Source organism: Watersipora subatra, chromosome 6, assembly GCF_963576615.1.
Source record: "Watersipora subatra chromosome 6, tzWatSuba1.1, whole genome shotgun sequence".
In the NCBI taxonomy this organism is placed as follows: domain Eukaryota; kingdom Metazoa; phylum Bryozoa; class Gymnolaemata; order Cheilostomatida; family Watersiporidae; genus Watersipora; species Watersipora subatra.
In genome coordinates, this window is record NC_088713.1 from 25,742,478 (window position 1) to 25,765,901 (window position 23,424).

At 35.5% G+C, this 23,424-nt stretch overlaps 1 protein-coding gene across 1 annotated transcript; it reads left to right on the forward strand.

The window, feature by feature from the left end:
* The first annotated feature begins 2,070 nt into the window (after positions 1-2,070).
* Positions 2,071-3,592, forward strand: LOC137398161 (uncharacterized). The gene is made up of 5 exons (XM_068084266.1): positions 2,071-2,117; positions 2,217-2,456; positions 2,564-2,763; positions 2,963-3,157; positions 3,261-3,592. Exons 1-5 carry the CDS (start codon positions 2,071-2,073, stop codon positions 3,590-3,592), a joined length of 1,014 nt encoding a protein of 337 aa, XP_067940367.1.
* Positions 3,593-23,424: the final 19,832 nt, after the last annotated feature.

The following is a 23,424-nucleotide window of genomic DNA, read 5'->3' on the forward strand; positions in this document are numbered from 1 at the left end:
ACCCATGTCGTACGCAATGTCGTTGGGTATTTGCTGTCATATAATGACTTACATCAGCAAGCTAGCAACTCAATCTCGCTGGCCTAATGGGTATCGGGTTGGACTAGTGAACGACAGGGTTCTAGATTGAATTTTATTTGGTATTGAATCTTTATTCCATTTTATTCGATTTTAAGATCTATAGCCGGAACAACATATATACGACATACTTTGAGAAATATATCGATTTAAGTATTCTGGTGAGATACAGTGATCGGTGGTTTTCCTGTCCAGTTGACACCTAAAATCAGTTGGTTGGTCTAATGTAAACAATGTGATGTGTCAAAGATGAATAGGTTATTAAATTTCCTTTACGCAGGCGTTGTCTTCATAGACCATGGTAGTTTATGGTTTCCATGCCAAAATAGGCTTTGCTTTTTTCAGAACTGATATCTGACATGTGTCTCAAAGGTTGGTGTGTGCTTCTTTTACTCTTTAGCTTTGTGGTGGACTCTGACCTTTTCTCCTCTACTGATCACCATGCTATACACAGACCCGCCAGTGATGACTTAGTTAGCTGACTAATTGTTACTGAGCCTTGCTGACCTTTTTCTGTTCTTTTTGGCAGCCTTACATTGCAATATTGCATATAAAATTGCATTCACACCAGCTGATTTGCCAACATAAGTTTCGGTGTCGATACCTGAACAATTTTATAGAAGTTATTGGTCCATATTTTCCATTCAAACTGAGGCGAGTTTGGACCCATGGGCGACTTTTCCATTTTCTTGCAGGACCGGATAACTTAAACTAATACATTTTTAGTAAGGCAAGATTTCCATTTTGTCATAATAACATCGACATAATACCGAAGCTGATGCTATTACCACTGCTTATAGATAACACAATGCTGTGTATATGTGTCATTCTCTGGATTCTATTTAAAGCCTGATTTTACTGTACAGTCATACTTCGACTTACGAGCTTAATGCGTTCCGAGACTGAGCTCGTATGTTAATTTACTCGCATGTTGGTGCAATTTATTTATATATAGAACCATTAAATATATATTGATTGGTTTCAATACTCTAAAAATGCAAATAAAACACTCAAAACAAAATATTTTCACATAAAGAACGTGTTGATTATTGTCCTAATTTACCAAATGCTTTCAAAAAGCAACAATTAAAAAGTAATGCAACGAAATGTGATTAATTAAAATGTAAAATTAAATACATACAATAGCAGCTAACGCTAGCATTTGCCAGAGAGGGAGATATAAGTTATCGTTCATTACAATAATTGACTTTGTTAAATTTGGATTTTATCAATGTCTTAAGAGACAAACGTAAAAGCAAACCTAAAAGCAAACTTTCATTTTTAACTTAACGTATTTAAAATTTCTTCGGCGTTCGTAGTTTGAAGTTTCTCGCTGGCTAGCTAATTTTTCCTTTGTTTCGCTTTCACGACTAGCCGGCCGTTTTAAGATAATCCTATCTAAAGACGTTTGCCTTTGTCGCCCTTTCAACATGTTGCAATTAGGACGAACGCCGGTGTCGTCACAAAAGGTTACTGCACGACTACTAGCCAACTCGTCCGAATGTCTATTTTTATAGTTTTGCTAGATAGCACCGGCCTTTTCATATAGCATCGTTTTAAGGCCCGTTCACACTATCGCTCAAATAGACGCTTAGCGATTAGCGATGGCCTGTGAATACGTCATCATCAACGATTAGGTGTTCACACTGCGAGCGATCAACTGTGGCTGATCGCTACCAACAACCAATAGAAATTACGAACGAGCATTCCTGATATCGCGAGTCCGTTTTTATTTTTGCTGTTTATTATTACGCAGATCTTCACGGAATCACAAAAGCAGCATGTTTTGGGAACTAGTTCAACTTGAGCTCACAGCATTGATGTTGTGCTATGATCAGCATCAGCTTAATAAACGAGCTAGCAAAAGGATGTATTGGGAAATTCCGTTAATAAATCGTAGGAAAACGAACAAAAAAAGGATTGTACTACAATTTATTGCCGGAGTTGAGAGGAGGTACCAATCCAGCCTACTGCCATCTTCAATATTTTCGTATGACAAGGAACACATTTGATTATATTCTTAGCAAGATCAAGCATAGGTGAGTTTATAACGTTATTGGCTACGAATCGCCTAAGTACGCAATATTGTTTATAGAAATGAGTATTACGTAGAATTTATGTTTAAAATTTTGTTATAGAATAGAAAAGCAGGATACTCATCTGCGAGAATCTATTCCCGCTAATATGAGACTGGCAGTGACATTGCACTACTTGGCAGAAGGCTGCTCATTTAACTCGATTAAATATCATTGGAGAATCGGCAAATCCACTGTAAGCATGATCATCCATGAAACCTGCAATGCCCTGTGGGATGTCCTAATGCCACTATACTTGAAACCTCCTCAAACACTTGATGATTGGAAAGGAATAGCCAAAGGGTGGGTAGGCGACAAGAATGAATGTTCAACTTAAAATTATTAAAAAAGTATAGCTAAAGTTATATTAAAAAAGTATAACTGAGAGGGTTGATTTGTTTTTATTTCAGGTTTGAAGAACATTGGAACTTTCCCCACTGCCTGGGAGCCATTGATGGCAAACACATCAGAATGCAATGTCCACCAGCAGCTGGCTCAGAATACTACAATTATAAAGAGTTTCACTCTCTCAATTTAATGGCAGCATGTGACGCTAATTTAAAATTTACACTCATTGATGTAGGACAGGCTGGACGGTGGAGCAATGCTGGTGTGTTCGAAACGTGTTCCTTTGGAACTGCTCTTATGAATGACAAGTATATAAAACACGGTATGAAAGAAAATGTGAAGATGCTGTATTATGCTACATAGATGGTGATGTGCAGTAATGTTCAATTGGCAACCTCGAATACATGTTTGCTAATATAATTAATGTAACGTAATTGTTCAATATTTGTGTCAATGCGCAGGTACCATGGCAATACCTGGAGACGAACACATCCAAGGATACCCAAATGCACTGTCATATTGCTTTGTTGGTGACGAAGCCTTTCCATTAAAAACATGGCTTGTGAGACCATTCCCTGGACGTGCAATTACTAATCAACAACGGGTTTACAATTACAGGCTTTCTCGAGCGCGGCGAACAATTGAAAATGCTTTCGGTAAGCTAGTTTTCATCACCTAAAGTTTTTGTTTGGTTTTTGGAAAAAAAAAGTTATTAACTTTAAATAACATGATTTCACAAGGTATGCTGTAATGTTTCAGGTGTACTAAGTTCTAGATGGCGTGTTCTTCAGCGAACAATGATAGGACAGCCAGAGAGAGTATCTACCATCGTGCGTGCTCTGTGCGTGCTGCACAATCTGCTGCAGAGTCGTGAACCAGCGCATTATATGCCAACAGGATACACCAACACAGATGATGAGCTAGGCCTATGGAGAAATTCAGGAACGGCCTTAGATGAAGTTAGACAACCTGCACCTAGGAATTCAGCAACTTATGCAATCGATATGAGGAACTCTTTTATGCAGTACTTTAACTGCAACAGCGGCAGGCTTGATTATCAAGAGCATCATGTTTTACACCGTACAAATTAGACAGTTAATATTTTATATCGTTGTATATATATTATTAGATAGTTGACTCCTTGAATAAATAAGCGTGTTCATAAATACTGATGGGACATTCAGAGTTATTTGATGCCAACTACACATGCTCATTTGCTCTTATTAAAAATCATTTTAATTAATCGATGCAGTATTTTCTTGGCTTTCAAATCATATAAAATTTACTGCTTTCAAAATAATAGTTCCGGAACTATGAAGTGCAACATGTGTAAATGATGGGACATTTGTGGTGTCCCATCATTTATGCATGTTGCCTATAATAGCTCCTGAACTACTATTTTGAAAGCAGTAAATTTTATATTACCTGAAAGCCAAGAAAATACTGCATCGATTAATTTAAAGAATTTTTTAATAAGAGCAAATGTGCATGTGTAGTTGGCATCAAATAAATCTAATTGTCCCATCATTATTGCCTAAATATAAATGTATATAAAATATTCTAGTTAGAGTTGAGCATATTTAAATATGACGCTGGATGTGCTTCATCATCACTTTCGTCAACTCCATCAACTCCTTCATTAGCGATTACTTGCATGATTTTTATTTTTGTTCGGAGTGCTTTTGATGGTGTCATTTTTCTTATGTATCCCGCAACCTCCATTCCAAAGTGATAACTAATGTCTTTTTCTTGCTCTTCTCGCGCAATTCTTTCTTGTACTCTCGTAGAAATTGCTTGGAGTTGCAATCTGTAAAATCGGACAGTGTTGTGCATGTGAGTTCGTTTACAAGGATCCCATTAATTACGCATACTTGCCAACTTTTAGTATTTTACGTATGCTTACTGAAATGGATCTTCGGCCGTTTCTGCAGGCCTCCTTCTTTTAGTAGGTGGCATATCTCGCATAGTTTGTGAAGTTGAAGGTGAGGCAGCAGGAGGGCTGTTTAAGTAGGCTGAGGTGGAACAGCACTCAATGCTCTCTATTGGAGCTGATTCAGAGCAAGGGGCATCTATTGCTTGTGACATTGTTTGGTAGTTACTCTGTGTCCTATAATCAAGTTGAAAAACAATTGAACTACAAACAATGACCACAATTTTTTAAACCGAAACTTATAAAAACTAAACGATATATATTAACTTACAATCTTTTTTTGTTGTAATCTCGTAACCATTGAAGGTGTTCCCATAGTGGCCATGTTACATTTGGTCCTCGCCCGCTGCCACTCTTTTTGGCGTTTACTTCTTTCCGCATGTACGAGGAAAACGTATCCCTTATGTCTTTCCAACGCTTTTGGATACTGATACCTGCAAAATATTAACAGCATGAATAATAGTAAGTATCGGGGTATCATACACAACTGTTTTATATCCTTTGTGCAACAGCCCAAACTCAAAACAAAATATTTAATGATTTTATATATTATCTGGTGAAAGCAATATTCGCAGACAATACTTGCGTACTAACCATCTTCAGTTTTGCCGAGCTGCTGGCTCATCTGTGCAGCTATCTGATTAAACGCATTGGTTTTAATGCTTTTGGATTTTTTATAAGAAGGTGAAGTCGTACAAACATAGATAATCTTTAACATAGCTGATTATTAATTCGTCGCGGGCATACTTGTTTGCCATGCTTGCTAAATGACCTTGACCATGACAATTGTTGAAATTGTATTCGATGTCGTCCGCAAACAGCCAATCAATATGCAGATAGTTGCGATCATCGGTGTCAAAGTTCAACGTGTTGAAAGTCCATCGCATCGTCGCTAGCAGCGATTGCGTTGACCGCTCATCGCAAAATGACGTCATCGCATCCCACAGCCCATCGCTGAACGTCGATTTGAGCGATAGTGTGAACGGGCCTTTAGTTACGCTGTCACCGGCCAATTGTTTATCCAATGCCTCAGCGGTCTCTCCATCAGCGGTTATGAAGATCGCTGCGCCGTTTAGAAACTATGGCCAGTCCTTTTGCAAACTAAATGCCCTGAATATAATCCTTCGGTTTGATAATTGTGGAAGTATTTCTGTCATATTGTTGAGCTAGTTCAATCACGCATACACATTTTGCATATTTTTCAATAATTTTCCGTTTAATATCAACTGTTATCATTCGCTTTTTCTTTGCATTATCTTTCATTTTACTGGCAAACTTTCGGTCAACGCAGAGTACTTTTAATTCACATAATTCTGCACTGAAAATCGCACAAAAAACACGGTACAAAAGTATAACCTGAGAAGTTGAAAAATACAGAGTGATGCTGTTCTCATAAAACACCTCCGGCATACTTGGCAACTGACTCACGTGCTCGTATCTCAAACATGGCTCGTATGTTAGTGCTAAAACTTGCTTAAAAGCTGGCTCGTATCTCAAGTCTCTCGTACGTTGGAGCACTCGTAAGTTGAAGTATTACTGTAGTTTATCTACTGCTAAAATACAAAAATACTTGAATATTGTTAGTTTTGATTTAGCAGATTTGTAGCGAGGAATTATTTTAAGGTCACTGCAAGGCCGTCTACATCGTGTCAGGGTCTGAGTCAAACACTCTTCATCTTTTACATCTCCAGTACATTTTCAGCTTGCTCAGCATTCTTAAAGTTTGTAACACAAATTGAGTCTGTAGCCTATTTTAGATTATAATTAGCTACTACAGGGGTTGACTACCAATTGAATACCTAGCTGCTAATTTCCAGCAATAAACTACATGAACCTGAGAGCACAACAACTAACCCTTGACATCACAGTTCACTCTGTAGCATACATACTGCAATTTATAGTTTGTATCTTTTGGTTGTAATATAAAATATGAAAACATTTTGAAATAAAAAATGCATGTTTTTTAAGATTTTAAATTATAAAATACCATATGTATGCTTGTTTGAATACTATATTTATATGTTTAAAATATCAATAAGTAGACTTGATGGAAAAAGTTATGAATGAAAAGTGATTAAGAGAACCTCAATAATACATTTAATGTCCAACCATTTCATTTCGAATAAATGACTAACTCATCTCCAAGTTCAGCAAGGGGAGTATTTAAACTATGTAAAATGTAAAAGTTGGACTCGCCAAATGCAAATGTTTAACAATGATTATAGAAGCAAGCGTAAACATTGCTCATTATATAGTAGCCCATAAGCTTGCAGCTATCGATGAGAGACAAGATAGAGAATCAGCAGCGAGGGAATCAAACTTAGAGGTTCAGACTACTACCATCTGCACGAATCAACCACCTTTCCACATTTAAGAATATTTGTGCACCTAATTATTACACATGACAATCTCTTACAGCTCATGAACATAAGTACATACGTACGTACCGAATCACCTCCTTTCTACCACTAAATCTCACAGTAAGTAGATTTAACATCCTCATGACCATCTTCTGTTAGCATTGTTTGAACCAGCTCAATCAAATTACAGCAATTAACAAAACAATGTAACAAGGGAGATAAATGCTTTATTGTTCATACTACAAGGGGATTACTATGAAGTATGATATTTTTGGTACTCGCCTCAAAATCAGAAACAGGCATGAAACAATGGTCACAAACTGGTACATCGACAGTCCCATGCACCATGAAAGGTTGTCACATGTAATAAGTATGTGTACAATTATTCCAGATTACAACCAATTGGTTAAGTGACACAGATGATAGCAATCTTAGTTGAGGAGTCAAATATTTAGTTTCTAATGCCATGTGAGGAATCCTTTTTCGTAATGCTCTCAGCATGGCTTTGAACAGACAGAGACAACTCTTATTATAGTAAATATTGAATTGTTTACAATACTAAACAGTTCTCATTTCAATCATTTTAAACACTAGAATCTATTTTCATTCCCTTCACAACCTCAGTATATAGATACTACATATTCCCTGTCTATATTCTCCATGATCTTAAGTTATCCCTGCACAGTCCTGCCACCAGTGACAGCTGACAAGTCTCAACAGGTACATATATTTTAGTAATAACTGTAGGTGGGCAGGCCTCTTCACACGCGGCTTTGGTCTACAAAGAAAAAAAAAACATTAAAGAATTTCTGACAACGTTTGACTTAACGGGATTTGTCAGCTCGTGTTTTAGATATAGCAACCAAAGACATTTTCATTAGTGTTAAAAATCAGAGATGAACTTGGACAAAATTTTAGGAGTTTTCATCTAAAAGCAATGGAATCGTTCATTTGAATTGTTGTTGATGTTTTAAGTGATCTGACTGCCAGGATATTTCATGATTAAAATTGACAAAATTTGATCGCGGTTAAAGATGTGGTTGCGTCAAAATTTAAGTTGATCTTAAAAGAAAGCATTTTTTTTTCTCTATCAGTTGATATGTTGTTTGTTGTGTTACGCGATCGCATTGCCAATATATTTGAAGATTAAAACCGAAAAAATCTGATCGCCGTAAAAACGCTCAGGCCACAAAAACGTGCCCAGCCTCGCCAAAAATGATGTCACGCGTTTGGCAACCTGTCTCTATCTCTCGTATTCACATCGGCTATTTGCGATAAAAGTCTAGTCTTACGCGGCTCTAATGGCATATATCTTATTTTGTATTTGCTCATGTTGGCTAGAATAAAATTTTAAATCCTGCTACAGATGCATTATTATGAATGTTTAAAAGGCCTCAAATAACGAAAATTGAAAATTTGTTCTACTCACTTTCTCCAAATGTTGTGTAAACATTTGGGTACCGACTATCAATTCTACCGGTCTACGGTAATTCTGTCAAGTCACTTTTGTAGAACGCGGTCTTTGTATCGGCACAGTTCTGCATCTACCCATACAAACGATATACATTATGTCGCCTATTACCTACGTACTCGTTTCTTGCTAGTAGTATTCTTACCGAATACTAGATAAGTGAAATAAGCAAGCCACCTCTTTGAAAAGAATATAGACAGGGATATAGTTTTAAGAATGAGAAGTCTGCTGCAAACTGGATTTGAACTCACATTCTCCAGTTCTGCGGACACCCATATACCATATCCGATACACTACAATATTCTGCAAATCATGTTTTGCATTATCTTCAACAATATTATTTTATTATATAATTTTTACAAGCAAAAATATTTTCATCTCGGCATAAAACTTTTATTAAAAATATTCATCAAGTCGTGGCCACTCAGATAGTATTAGCTGATACAATAAGACAAATTCATCTACTGCAACAAACTCAAACAAAACATCATGGCTTATGCAGCACGCATTCAAGTCTCTCTTTCCACTTTATGGCAGTTTCCACACTGACAAAGCTTTTTCGGCTGGTGGGACGACATAAACATTCTGTAATCAGTAAAAAAAATGCAATAAATATATGTCATTCTAAAGCATATCTATTGACAGCTTCCAAATTGGGAGTTAAATAGATTGCGAGTGTAATTTTAAAAACGAATAAACATTTAATAAAGGCACAAGTACGCCAAGCCAACGATTCGAAGCTTTGGTTCTGGAAATTAAAGATTTGTAATGATCAATCGATTTTACCCACTTCCTACGGGTGAAAATAATTTGTAATCATGACTCTAATTTACCAACGAAAATTCGAAAAAAATATTACAGCTAGGTAAAACGGCAGATAAGCTATGAAACGATGATTGGAGATAGCAAAGAATTATCATTTTATTAATTAGTATATGTATTTATGACTATAAAAAATATTACATTTACTAAAGTATAGAAGACTCTAAGTTATTTTACCTCCATTCTGTCTTCTTCTGCAGCAAAACGCTGCTGACGCCTGTCAGCTTTGGCCATAGGCTGTCTACTCATAATCTTTTACTAAAAGTTGCTCAGATAACTCTGAGTAGCGGTCGCTCGAACTTGAAGCCATTTTAAAACTATGTATAACTTAGTAATTGTTGAAACGCGTTGAATCAGTAATGAGTAATGAGATCTACTTAGGAGAATCTTCGAGATCACAGACAACGCGTTTTACGAGTAATAACATTTATTACGGCCTATATAAAAATTTCGCACGCATGATTGGCTAACGAATCGACCTCATATTTATCGCTTGTGGTTTCGTTTCAGATAACAAGCTTGTGACGTCACGAAATTGCCACTCGCTGGAACGTGAGCTTTTTAAAAGAGGGCCTCATTCAAACGCATATATCTCTGGACAGGGTTGGTCTACAATAACAAAAATGGCATCAAATTGTAGCTGATGTTTTAGCCTTTTATGGGTCCTAATTTCATTTTTGACGCAATTACATCTTTAAAATGTGCATGACTCATTTTTCATCGTTTATATGGCAGCTGCAAGCTTGTACTGTCTCAGAAGATGCAATCACACTCAATCTAAATTCAATTGATTGTCTCAATCATACAATACTCTGCAAGTTGAAAAAATTCAAACTACATTTGGGCTTGTCTATAATTAGTCGTGTGACTTTTGCATGAGTTTCCTAGCAATAAATTCATTTAAAATATTCTGATTTTATAATTTTTGAACAATTTTACTTAGTTTTTGAGGTCATCTTGGGCTTTGTTAAGTTGGATTTAGGCCAATTGTTAAATCAAAGAGATACCATGTGTAATTAGAGGTTAGTCGCGTGATCCAGAGAATTCTGCTTAAAAGGAGCCATTGTGTTTGATGTAATATTTCTGTGAATTGAAACACCCTATCGTAAAATCACTGCTAATTTACCATCAATTAGGTGTTCAAAAAGATAAGTCCATTTTTAGTTTTGATCAAACAATTTTGATTCTCAAATTAATTCAATTAAAAACAGTTAGCCATGTGACTTTTAAAAATTAACCGTGTGACTTCTGTGATACTCCGTGCAAAATATAGAGAAAAAAGGCACAATACTTTAGTTATATTTATGATACTTATAAGATAGCTGATAACACTAGTGTTTTACACAATCAAAGGTCATCAACAATGTCTTCATCAATCATGTTTCCTCTTTGTCTGCTGTCAGCTTTGAACAGATGGCGCTTTGTGTCCATTCCAGCAGCGGTGGAGTATCTCATTGATTCATTACCGCTAGCCATAACATGATGTATTTTCTGCAAAGCTGGTAGCCCTTTGACGTTCTCCCAGCGCTGGTGAAGGAAGTCTTTGTTACTGTTGATCTCAGCAGTATTTATTTCCAATATCTCTATGTTGAAGTGGGCTTTTGCAACTCTACAGAATGATGCCGCATCATCTACTGTCTCTCTTCTAGTTTTCACCAGTCTCCAGACCTGCCTCTTCAGACTACCACCAACACCATCGACTGCTCCTTTGCCATGAGAGGTAGCAAAAATGTTCTACTCAACATGGGTGAGGTCATTGGACTGCTTGATGTGATTGAGGTTGGAGAGTATGAATCTTTGTTTGAACTGTGGTGCAGTGCCATCAGAGAACAAATAGAGTGAAGAAACTCGTGAACTTTGCTGCTTTACTTTAGAGATCAATGCCTCGAGGAAAGTGAACACAGCATACTTGTCATGTTGAAAGTAGTCAGAAACCACAGCATAAGATTTCACGCTTCTTTCGAACCAAACACAGCAAGTGAAAATGGTGACTTGTTTGTAGGTGAAGTGAGCTGATTGTATTTAATCTTGATAGCTAGTTTGGTAGTTCTCCGAGAAATCCATTGGAATGATGCAGTCATCATCAGCCAAGCTGGATCTTTTCTGGTTAAAGTGCTCGAACTGGTGATCTTTATAGCAGCAGTGGTTGAGATAGGCCTTCCATTGCTGTCGGCGTGCATTCATTGCTTCTCCTGCTGTGCCATTCTGTTGAGTCTTTAAGCTTTTCCCTGCAACTGTTGACCAGCTGTACCATTGAAGTTGTGCCATCTCTGAAAAGCTTGAGGTGTTGTAGACCTTTTCAGGTCCCTTGCAACCAACACATGAAGTGCCTTCAATCATCATACAGATGGGGTTTTTATACTGCATACACATGAGTCAATCAGTTCTCTTCCAGTGCTTGGCAAATCATTTCCTGTTCTTTTAAGAGCCTCAACAAGAAATCGAAAGTTTTCATGGATGGCACAGACACAGAAAGTGTGTGGAACCTTGTTGAATGGCAGCACATGAGTGGGTCTAAGAGCTGCAAACTTACTCCGACTGACTACATCGTCGGGGTTGTCAGCTCTGTGAAGCTCGTACATCTCACTGATGTTGTTGTACAGATGGCGTTTCTGGACCAGCTCACCATTGACCTTGATAGAATCCTTTTTTCCTGGCGCCATCCTAGTGATGTCATCATTATCATAGAAGTCAGTGACCTTTTTGATGATATCATTTCCAAGTGCTTCCCGCCCTCTTGAGCAAGAGCAACTTGTGCTTGGCTCATCTGGAGCGTACTGATCAATGAGACATCTGAGTACATGAGCTGACTTTCTGGGACTTTTTGGTAGAGCTGCTTCTGCTTTCCTGAATGCCTTTCCAGCAGACTATGCAGAGCCAAAGAGAGAAGGACCTGAAATGTAAATTAATCAATGATCAAAAATATTTTCCAAATAATACACCAACCACCATAGAACGGTCAACTCCAGTTTGCAAATCTCCAAACATTATCCCTGTGAGATTTATTACTAACTTGCTACCACACTCTCCTAGGTTTCTATTTTTGCTGTCACCATCAATACATACCTGGTGTAAGTTTAACTGTCATAGTTTTACATTTCAGGTCCCTCTGCTTTTGCTTTCGTTCTCTGTTGTTAGCTCTTTGTAGCTCCACTTCTTCCTCTGTCATATCAAAATTTCTCTTCTGTCTAGAAATCTTTGATTGTTCTGCTTTCTTTCTATTAAAATCTTCATACTTTTCAGGATCCTTCTTTATATGCTCTTTGTGAGCTCTCACTTTTTCAGCATTGGTCATGGGTCGACTGCGTCTCATGATGAACAAGGTTATACTGATTTTTAGCACATGCACTGTGTCTTCATGTAATGACGCAACATTTTACACAACTCATAAAACCTCCTTTGATCATCAATTGACCAATTTTGAGCTGGTTAGCCAGTCTTCCAGTAGTGTATTAATTTTTAGGTTCAGATCTTGAAAATCTATTACAAGAGCTTTTATTTTTATAGACCATGAATTGAATAGAAATCTCATAAGGATCAGTGCTGTTTGCTAACTAGCCACAAACAAGGTTTAATTATGTGATTTAATTGAATTGTGAAGGCAACTGAATGCCAACCTAGGGGGTGTCACGCGACTAACCTGTCACAGAGCTAACCATCCCACAGCCATTCTTTTGAACTTCGAAGCCTAAAAATCATTCTGTGGAGCTTTCATGGCAAATGCTAAGATAACTTAAAATAAAATTCTGAGACTTGAACAGTATGGGTGCTAGCGTAATTTGTCAATGTTTTTAGTTAGCCGTGTGACAGTTAAAAAGCTACTAGTTGTGTAAGTTAACTATAGATAGACGACTTACATATTTTGATTTTTTCTGTTTCCCATAATCTGGAACAGTGTAACACGTAGAATAAAATAATTTGTAGTCAGTTGGCATCTTTAATTTGCTTAATATTAGCAAATAAAATATTACCATGAAAACAAAATCTCCAGAGCGCTTTAATAACCCCTAACTTCTATTGCTTGGTACAACTAAAGTATACGCAATACAATGATGAGTTATATATTTTCTGAGCCGTCAGAATAATCTGAACAAAACAGACAGAGCCTGTAACAACGGATAACATTTTCAAAATTGGTCAATTTTTCACTGAATTTATTGACAAGCCCATATCACTTTTTTTAAACATTTTCAATTAGCCGAAAATAGTTTTTCGATATTTATTGACCAGTCAAGATTTAGGTTAATTTTTGTGTGATAATTGGTTGGGTGAAAACAAAAGATTTTCTGGCAGCGAATTATTGTTAGGATGAAATCTTCTGGGTCTACACTTTAATTTCAATTTACTAAAATATATCTACTAGTAAATTTTACTGTTAATAATTAGTAAGTATTAGTGAAGAGCTGGTAAATTAGAATAAAGAATAAATCATAGCAAAAGGAAACTAGATGTGGTTATCTCAATGGTGAATATTGTGAGCAAAATCTTACAATGTTATCAGACGCTTCGTGTCGCTCTTTACTTCCTGTTGTTTAATAAAATAATGTAGCTAATATTTCATATTATTTATTGTTACTCCTTGTGTCTAAATACAGTAAGTTGATTATTTAAGTTCTACGAGAGTTCTCAGCTAGCAAAGAAATAAGAACAGAGAGCAAAAGCTTTAAAAGATATGCACAAAATAAATCTATAGGCATCCACTAGCGAGGAGACAACTCCAGCTATTCCTACCTTCATTATTTTACATATGGTTGGGGTGTGTTTTGGGAACACCATGATGTACTTACAGGTAACTTCAAAAAATTTTGACTTTATCTCCGCAACATTTGATGGCTTATTATTACATAACTTAGTAAATTATCTAATTATCATATCTTGTGTTAACCCTGTCCAACTGTCAAAATTGGAAAGTCAAGGTGGCTCACTGGTTGAAAAAGTTTACCAACCGTTGCGCTGAAGAATCATATTTTTAAGACAGCGGCCACTCATTCCTGCTGGTAAAGTATATCTACATGAATGTGTATTCCATTATTTTTACTATAATAAGTGCCGGGTTCACTTGTGTGTCTGTATGTCTGAAGTCTTGCTGGCATGTTATAGATAAAAAAATTCTTTCAACAGGATTTGAACTCACACCCTTCAGCATGGCTGCCCAGCGCTTGATTATTTGCACAATTGACTGCCTTAGCAAAACTAGTTATTAATAAAATTAGCCTTAATGATCCCATATGACAACCAGTAGTCACATTGCTATGATGGTTTACTGTTCTAGTACCGACAGGTTTGATGGTAAAAGTTGGTTAGTAGGACTTGCCTTCTGTCGCTGGTTTTACATTGATTTGCATAGATGTGCGCATTGTAGAAATCATAAGTCAACCCGTGGACAGTTTGTTAAAGTGGAAAATGGTTTTCCAATGCATCAAAACTTTAAATAAATAAAATATGTTAATAAAAAAGAGCTCAAATAACTTACTACTTCATTAAATTTTCAAATTAATTTTTAGAACATATTTTTATAACAAAACTCTGAATGCAATAAAAAGAATAATATAACTTGTGAAGACAATTACTAGAAAATAAAAACTAAAGCCCTTTGTTCATAATTTAGAACCTAATAATGACCTATGAAGCAAATTTGTTATAATAAAGTGAATAAAGTCTCAGCTGTTAACTTGCTATGATAACATGAACACATGAAACACCTATATATAATATGAATATCTACTAGTATATGCTATAGAGTATCTACAATATCTACTAGAGTATTTACTAGTAGATATTCATATTCAAGGATATCCAGATATGGTAACAGATAATACAGTATTATGATAGAGCACAGATAAAGAGGGTAAATTGATGCAGGTAATACAGTGTCTGCCTACTAAGCTGAATGTCACAAGTTCGAATCCTGTGCAGCGCAATACTTCATCGTAAACTCTACCTTGACTTCAGACATACCCTGCACTTATTATAGTTAATATTTATTAATTAACTCTTTCAGTACTAAACATAATTATTTATTTTTTGATATCGATTTAGTCACAAATTTGTTGCGGAATGAGCTCTAACCTTTTTCAAGCTATTTTTTCACAATTTCCGTGAGCATGTCCGATACGATATTATATGAGTTATCAATATCTTTATAGCTCAAGGCATTATTTTTAATGCTAAAAATAATCAATTTCAGTAATAGTAATGTTCAATAGAGACCCCATAGATAACATAGATACAACATAAAAATCTCATAGATATAGAATTAGTGAAACATCTCTAATTGTAATGTGTCTGACACAACTGGGCATCGTTAAGAAGAAACTGTTATAAAAATTAGGTCTTTACCAAAAGAAACTGAAAGCAGGATGGGTTGTAAACACATTTTCTATTGGCTCAACACATGTAGATAGTAGTTTCTATTTGTTTAATTACAGACACAATATGCTAATTAATTAACCAACTACTCACTAATCCGAATCAGTTTACACAGAGTCTACTAAAGCCGTACCATGTGACTCTTGGCCATATACAAAAGGTGTAGCGAGCCGCACTACACGGTGCGTGGTCTTTGCAAAGAGTTGATAGTTTTTTGCTTGATAAAGTGAAAGTTAATTTTAACCTGTAGACAATGCAGATAGCCTCATAATCTATCTCATGGAGTTGTAGCTGTTAAGTTTTAATAAAACCGGTTGTTAGAGTTTCCCTTGCAACGACAGTAGATGAGCTCAACACAGCTGCCATTGCCCCAGTTCAGCAGAGCACTACAAGGTCATTTTACCAATGGAAGTTCACAGTAGTCCGCTGGGTTGGAGCAAGCAGCCTCTCAATCTACTTTTATAGTTTTCCTCCTATTGCACATAGACAGCCAGATTTCCCTACAAAATGTAGCAAAATCAAAAGAATGTGCAAAGAGCTTTCATACAAAATTGTTGAATATATTTAATATTATTTTCTATTTGTTTCATAAGAGCCGTTAATAAATACACTCTTTTATATGTATCGTATCTCGTGCTGACCTGCCCCAACTGTCAAATGTTAAAAGTCAAGGTTGCCGCCGACCTGAAAAGTGGGATCATCAGTGCCTTAGACTCTCCTATTTTTGAGGCAAAGAGGCATATATCTACATGAATGTGTATTCCATAATCTTTACTATAATAAGAAGCAGGTTTGTTTGTGCGGCTATATGTCTGAAGTCTTGCTGAAATGTTATAGAAAAGAAATGCTTTCAACAGAATTTGAACAATAAACTTTCAGCTTGATTGCCCAGCACACTATTACCTGCACTAATTGACTGCCTTGGCATAACTAGTTATTATTAAAATTAGCCTTGATGAGTTGATATGACAGCCACTTGTCACATTGTTATGATGGTTTGCTGTTCTAGTACCAACAGACCCGACCAGTAAAAGTTGATTAGTAAAAGAGTTGCCTTCTGTGGCAAGTTCTCAATTGATCTGCATAGATGTGCACAAAGTAGAAGTAATTTTAAACAGTCATACCTCAGGCAGTTTGTTAAAGTAGAGATTGCCTTTTCATTAAGTTGAAACTTTAGATAAATATGTTAATAATGAAAAACTTATATATAAAACAAATAACTTAATACTTGATAACTTTTTAAAACAACTTGTACAGCACAATTATGATAACAAATCTCTGATTGGAAACTAATTTGCAATAACAAAATGAACAGAAGCCTCAGCTGCTATAATAACTGCTATGATAGAAATACTCTGTAAGTGAGAGACTACTTTTATTAGACTAAAGAATGTGTGGTTACTACAAAGTGCAGATTGCAACATGGCGGTAGTTATTTAAAAACATACTGAGAACATGTGAGAACTTACCACATCATGTGTCTTCAGTTTGTCAAGTGAAAGGGATGATAACTCAAAAAATTTAATAAGAAATGCTTAAGCATTCGTTGTTCTTGAGATTTTGTGTTGCCTGATAGTCTTTAAACTCAATTTTCAAAGCTGATTACCAACGGTTACCGTATGGAGCAAGTTATGCAGCCTGTAAGAACAGATATTCCAAACTAAATCAAGTGTCAAGTTAACTTAAAGCACATCAATTATATCAGTATTGTTTCAGCTAATTCAGGTTTTTCAATATCTTGGCTTTCAAATTAGCCATTGTTTGACATGGTGAAATAGACATTTGTTGGTGTTTATAAGATTTCCCCAGAGCTTTACGGCAGTAATGCTCAATGTTATAGGTTGTAAATTATCACGTCACAATTTTCATATTCGGTGTTGTGTGCTCTTACCACTTATTTATCAACTACGACAATGACGCTAGAGGCAGGCGAAGGTAAGACAACTTCAGAGAACCGATGAAGATGACACAAGAATCAGTGTCATCAGCTCTCTATGTACATATTGTTTCTTTAATAAATAGCTCAAATTCCAAGCAGCATATTATGTTTTTTCAATGATATTATGCACTAGCCATATATTTTCATTGTGATGTTGAGTGGCACAACTGAGGCCAATTAATTTCAAGCATTGTGTGCTCTCGCGAGAATGAAAATTACATATAGCCCTAGGGCCACGCCACTGCAGGCTGACAGTTTATCAACAACTGTATATTTATTGAAGCATAATCAAGTTTAGAAAGCAACATGGAAAACGATACGAATTCTTCAGATAATAATACTACTACAACAGCAACTACTTCCACAAGAGCCCAAACCTGAAGTTGACACAAGGCGGGTAGAAACTTTTGTCATATGCAAAGCAATCCTATCAATAGCTTCATAACTTGAATATCATCCTTAGTTTTGCCATCCTCTCTCCAAAGACAAGAAATAATATAAACTAATGTTAACAAGAGAACAAACAGCGTGCTGAAAGGATGCCTACTTGACAGGTTGTACATGTGATGGTTTGGCAAGCGTGTAGCACACAGTTGTTAAGTAGTGTTACTGTTTTCAAGGGTCAAACTCCAGCACCAACAAAGAAGAAGACGACTACCAAGAATAAGACTGACACCAACAAGGAGGCTTCAAACCAGACAACTGCTAAGCGGGAAAATAATTGTTTTAGTTTCCTGTTGTATTTTATTTATGTTTTTAAAGTTAGAAGATAAAAACAGCTATGTGATGAATTTATTTATAAGGCAATCAGTATATGCCCAACAGTATCAATCTATTCATTCATGATATTCACTATAAAGTAACTTATTATCAGTGTTAGGAAATTTTAAATGGACATAGTGATACGTGCAAGCTGGAAGTGATGCTTCTCATTTCTTACAAGTCCAGAATATAGCCAGAACACCAGGTTTCGATAGCCAAAGAACCATATTTGAATATGTTTCAATATGTTTATATAAGAACCATGGAGTAATAGCTATAGAACAGTCACCGCTATATACGCAAGTATTACACTGTAAGGAGACAACTTCACAATAATGAATGCATGTTTATAAAGCCAGAGTGAGTGACAAACAGTTTATGTATTGATGAATTGAAGTCATTACCTGGCATCGACCAAGCAAAGATCACCAAATTTCGGCTACATAAAGATGAAAAAATATATATATCAATGTATCTAGTAGACTATATATAAATATATACAGTAAATATAAAACCTAAAAGATTCTAGCGTATACATGTATATAAATCTCAAAGACTGTCATATTTATATCCAATTGTAGCAATTAAATTTTACCAATTAAAAATCTGCAACACACTGGTTTGGAACTCAGAACAGCCAGTACAGGAGTAAACAAACTAGCCCATTGAACCACACTGGCTACTTACATATTGATGGATTAATCATGCACATAGTCATTACAAACAATGAACATAACGACTTATGTGACTTCTAACAACCCTAGATCTGGCTCCACATTTTGTGATCCTTATATATCCAGCAATATACTAGCTTAAAAGATGTAGTTGCGTCAAATTTAAGTTGATCTTAAAAGAAAGCATTTTTTTTTCTCTATCAGTTGATATGTTGTTTGTTGTGTTACGCGATCGCATTGTCAAGATATTTGAAGATTAAAACCGAAAAAATCTGATCGCCGTAAAAACGCTCAGGCCACCAAAACGTGCCCAGACATGCCCAAAATGATGTAACACGTTTGGCAACCTGTCTCTATCTCTCGTATTCACATCGGCTAATTGCGATAAAAGTCTAGTCTTACGCGGCTCTATTGGCATATATCTTATTTTGTATTTGCTCGTGTTGGCTAGAATAAAATTTTAAATCCTGCTACAGATGCATTGTTATGAATGTTTCAAAGGCCTCAAATAACGAAAATTGAAAATTTGTTCTACTCACTTTCTCCAAATGTTGTGTAAACATTTGGGTACCGACTACCAATTCTACCTGTCTACGGTAATTCTGTCAAGTCACTTATGTAGAACGCGGTCTTTGTATCTGCACAGTTCTGCAGCTACCCATACAAACGATATACAGCCTCCCATAAGCCCGGCCCACATTATGTCGCCTATTACCTATTGCCTACGTACTAGTTTCTTGCTAGTAGTATTCTTACCGAATACTAAATAAGTGAATAAGCAAGCCACCTCTTTGAAAAGAATATAGACAGGGATAGAGTTTTAAGGATGAGAAGTCTGCTGCAAACTGGATTTGAACTCACATTCTCCAGTTCTGCGGACACACATATACCATATCCGATTCACTACAATATTCTGCAAATCATGTTTTGCATTATCTTCAACAATATTATTTTATTATATAATTTTTACAAGCAAAAATATTTTCATCTCGGCATAAAGCTTTTATTAAAAATATTCATCAAGTCGTGGCCACTCTCATAGTATTAGCTGATACAATAAGACAAATTCATCTACTGCAACAAACTCAAACAAAACATCATGGCTTATCCAGCACGCATTCAAGTCTTGCTTTCTCCTTTATGGCAGTTTCCACACTGACAAAGCTTTTTCGGCTGGTGGGACGACATAAACATTCTGTAATCAGTAAAACAAGTAAATGTAAACAAAGTAGATGCAATAAATATGTCGTTCATAGATATGTCATTCTAAAGCGTATTTATTGACAGCTTCCAAATTGGGAGTTAAATAGATTGCGAGTGTAATTTTAAAAACGAATAAACATTTAATAAAGGCACAAGTACGCCAAGCCAACGATTCGAAGCTTTGGTTCTGGAAATTAAAGATTTGCAATGATCAATCGATTTTACCCACTTCCTACGAGTGAAAATAATTTGTAATCATGACTCTAATTTACCAAAGAAAATTCGAAAAAAATATTATAGCTAGGTAAAACGGCAGATAAGCTATGAAACGATGATCGGAGATAGCAAAGAATTATCATTTTATTAATTAGTATATGTATTTATGACTATAAAAAATATTACATTTACTAAAGTATAGAAGACTCTAAGTTAATTTACCTCCATTCTGTCTTCTTCTGCAGCAAAACGCTGCTGACGCCTGTCAGCTTTGGCCATAGGCTGTCTACTCTAATCTTTTACTAAAAGTTGCTCAGATAACTCTGAGTAGCGGTTGCTCGAACTTGAAGCCATTTTAAAACTATGTATAACTTAGTAATTGTTGAAACGCGTTGAATCAGTAGCGAGTAATGAGAATGAATTCTCTAATTAGGAGAATCTTCGAGATCACAGACAACGCGTTTTACGAGTGATAACATTTGTTAGGGCCTATATAAAAATTTCGCACGCATGATTGGCTAACGAATCGACCTCATATTTATTGCTCGTGGTTTCGTTTCAGATACCTTGCTTGTGACGTCACGAAATAGGCACCCGCTGGAACGTGAGCTTTTTAAAAGAGAGCCTCATTCAAACCCATATATCTCTGGACAGGGTTGGTCTACAAAGACAAAAATGGCATCAAATTGTAGCTGATGTTTTAGCCTTTTATGAGTCCTAATTTCATTAAATTGAATTTTTTGACGCAACTACATCTTTAAGCCTTGCTATTTGTTTAGTTGTTCATGCAATTGGATAAATACTCAGGACAGTTCAAACAAAAACATTTATAGCAGCAAGTTTTTTTATTCATTATAATTACCATCTTTCTTCATTACTATTATTCTGTACTTATTATTTAACATATAGACTTGCCACACTTCAACCAATCACATCACAAACTATTTGAACATATTGCCTCATCAAAACTGGTTCACTTCCACATTTGTGTTACAAGTTTTAAAACTCTACGTAAATTGTGCTCAAAATATTAGTATTCATCCTTCCACATAGATTACAAACATTATTTTCTATTTCGTGACACAAACATACTACATCCACTATCATACACTTCAGTTCACGAAACTTCTGTTACAAATTTCAACTCACTATCCAATCCCGCTTTCAGTAATACTAAATATTACTAGTTATCAATAATCCCTGATTTCTGTATTAAATTATTTCTTTCAGTTGGCATGAAATAGAAAACAATACTTGTTTCTATGTGTGGAGAGACAACTACAAATAAACCAACTATTCTTGGCATACTTTACAGAGGATTTCAATACATATAGCACAACTGTGGAAGTGAGCAACTTTAGGATGGGGCAATATGTTCAAATATTTTGTTATGTGACGAGTAGAAGTGTGGTAAACCTGTATGTTAAATGATAATAAATGATGAATAATAGTAATGAATAAGGATTATAATTATAATAATAGCTATAATAAATGTTTTTGTAGGAGATATTCTTAGTAATTATTCAGTTAGTTGTTACATGAAAAACTAAACAAATACCACATCTTGAAGCTAGTATATTGCTAAACCTACTATAATAAAATAGGTACGTCATGAACCCAGCTCTAGTGACGTTAGGCATCACATTCGGTTGTTATGTTTATGTTAACTGATGTAAAGGCTATGTACTTTATTATTCCATAGATATAGAAATGGCCTGTATGGCTGAATGGGTTAGCTGGCTGCCTCTTAAATTGGCTGTTTTGCTTTTCGATTCAGTGAAATGCAGACTTTCTGTTGGTAAAATTTAATTGCTACAACTGAATATACAAATGTCAGATTTTGAGATTGTATATATGTATACATGTACATATATTTATACTAATTCATAAGTAGACACCGTTTGTCAATCTTTACTCAGTTGATGCCAGATACTTACATCAATTCATCTGCATCAATTACATCAATTCGACTGTTTGTCGATCTGGCTGGTTTCGTAAACAGACATTCATTATTGTTAAGTTATCTCCCTACAGTGCGCTCCCTGCTTATGTATTGATAATATTTTTATTGCTATCGTTCAGCTATGTTCGAATTTCTGCTAAGTTTTGCAAAACTCTTAATTCAATCCTGATCTAATGCAGTAAAAAATTGCATTTTACTAACTACTGTAAAACCTCCATATAGTTGCCATTATAGAAGAAGGGTTGAAAAAAGCAGTGCCACCGTTTAATTGAAAGTCACTTTCATTCGACCACCACTTTTAACTTTTGATCTTTATGAACCCATAATGAAAGGTGATCAGTAAAAAAGTGTCCACAAACTGATACTAATAATCAAATACTGACTCATTAACATCAATAATAATCAATTCTTTCATTGTTTTCATGGTTTTAGTGACAGTGTACTGGAGTAGATCGACCATTCATTACAATGATCAGAATCGCACTCTGATTCAACCGTAACAATTTCAACGTAACTAAGAACTAAATCTGATCCATTGTTTTCAGAAACATATACAATGTAGTGTAGAAACTGACCTGAAGACTTTGAAGCATTTTTATGAACGATGAGAATTCTCTTGCAGAACCCCATATTATGCAATAGCAACCATTGTTATGGCGCATCAAAGTCTGTATTGTAGCTCAAAAGCATTTACGGTTTTTCTTAAACTTTTAAAGCGAGACTTGAAATAATTAATAATTGTATCCCGTTAATATATTTTTATTTAAAGTGTTTGGTATTTCAGCTCAATCTGTTATTTAGAGAGCCCGGAAAGACGATCTGGCAGAAATGCTGACAATTAGTGTCCATTAATTAGCATCTCTTCACGTCTTTTTCATTCAGAATTTATCTTTAAAAAAAAATTCTGACAAGCTGATCTAAAAATACAGCGTCATTCGAACATCACCTTTAATAAAGCATCACTATAAAAGAAGATTTAATATGTGCAGAACCAAAGCGTGTAAATAGAGGATTTACGGTTCATGTGTGTCATTGAATTTCTACTATATATTCTGATATTAATATGATGTTATCAAACCCTTATGTTTGATGTGTATCTTTCAACAAGCTTTAGTTTTCTGTCAGTTTTTCTCTTCTTTTTTCTCTAGAACTTGAAGGATCATCTTACAGTAATAAAATAGTATGAGTAATGCTAGATGCTTCGACATTTTTTG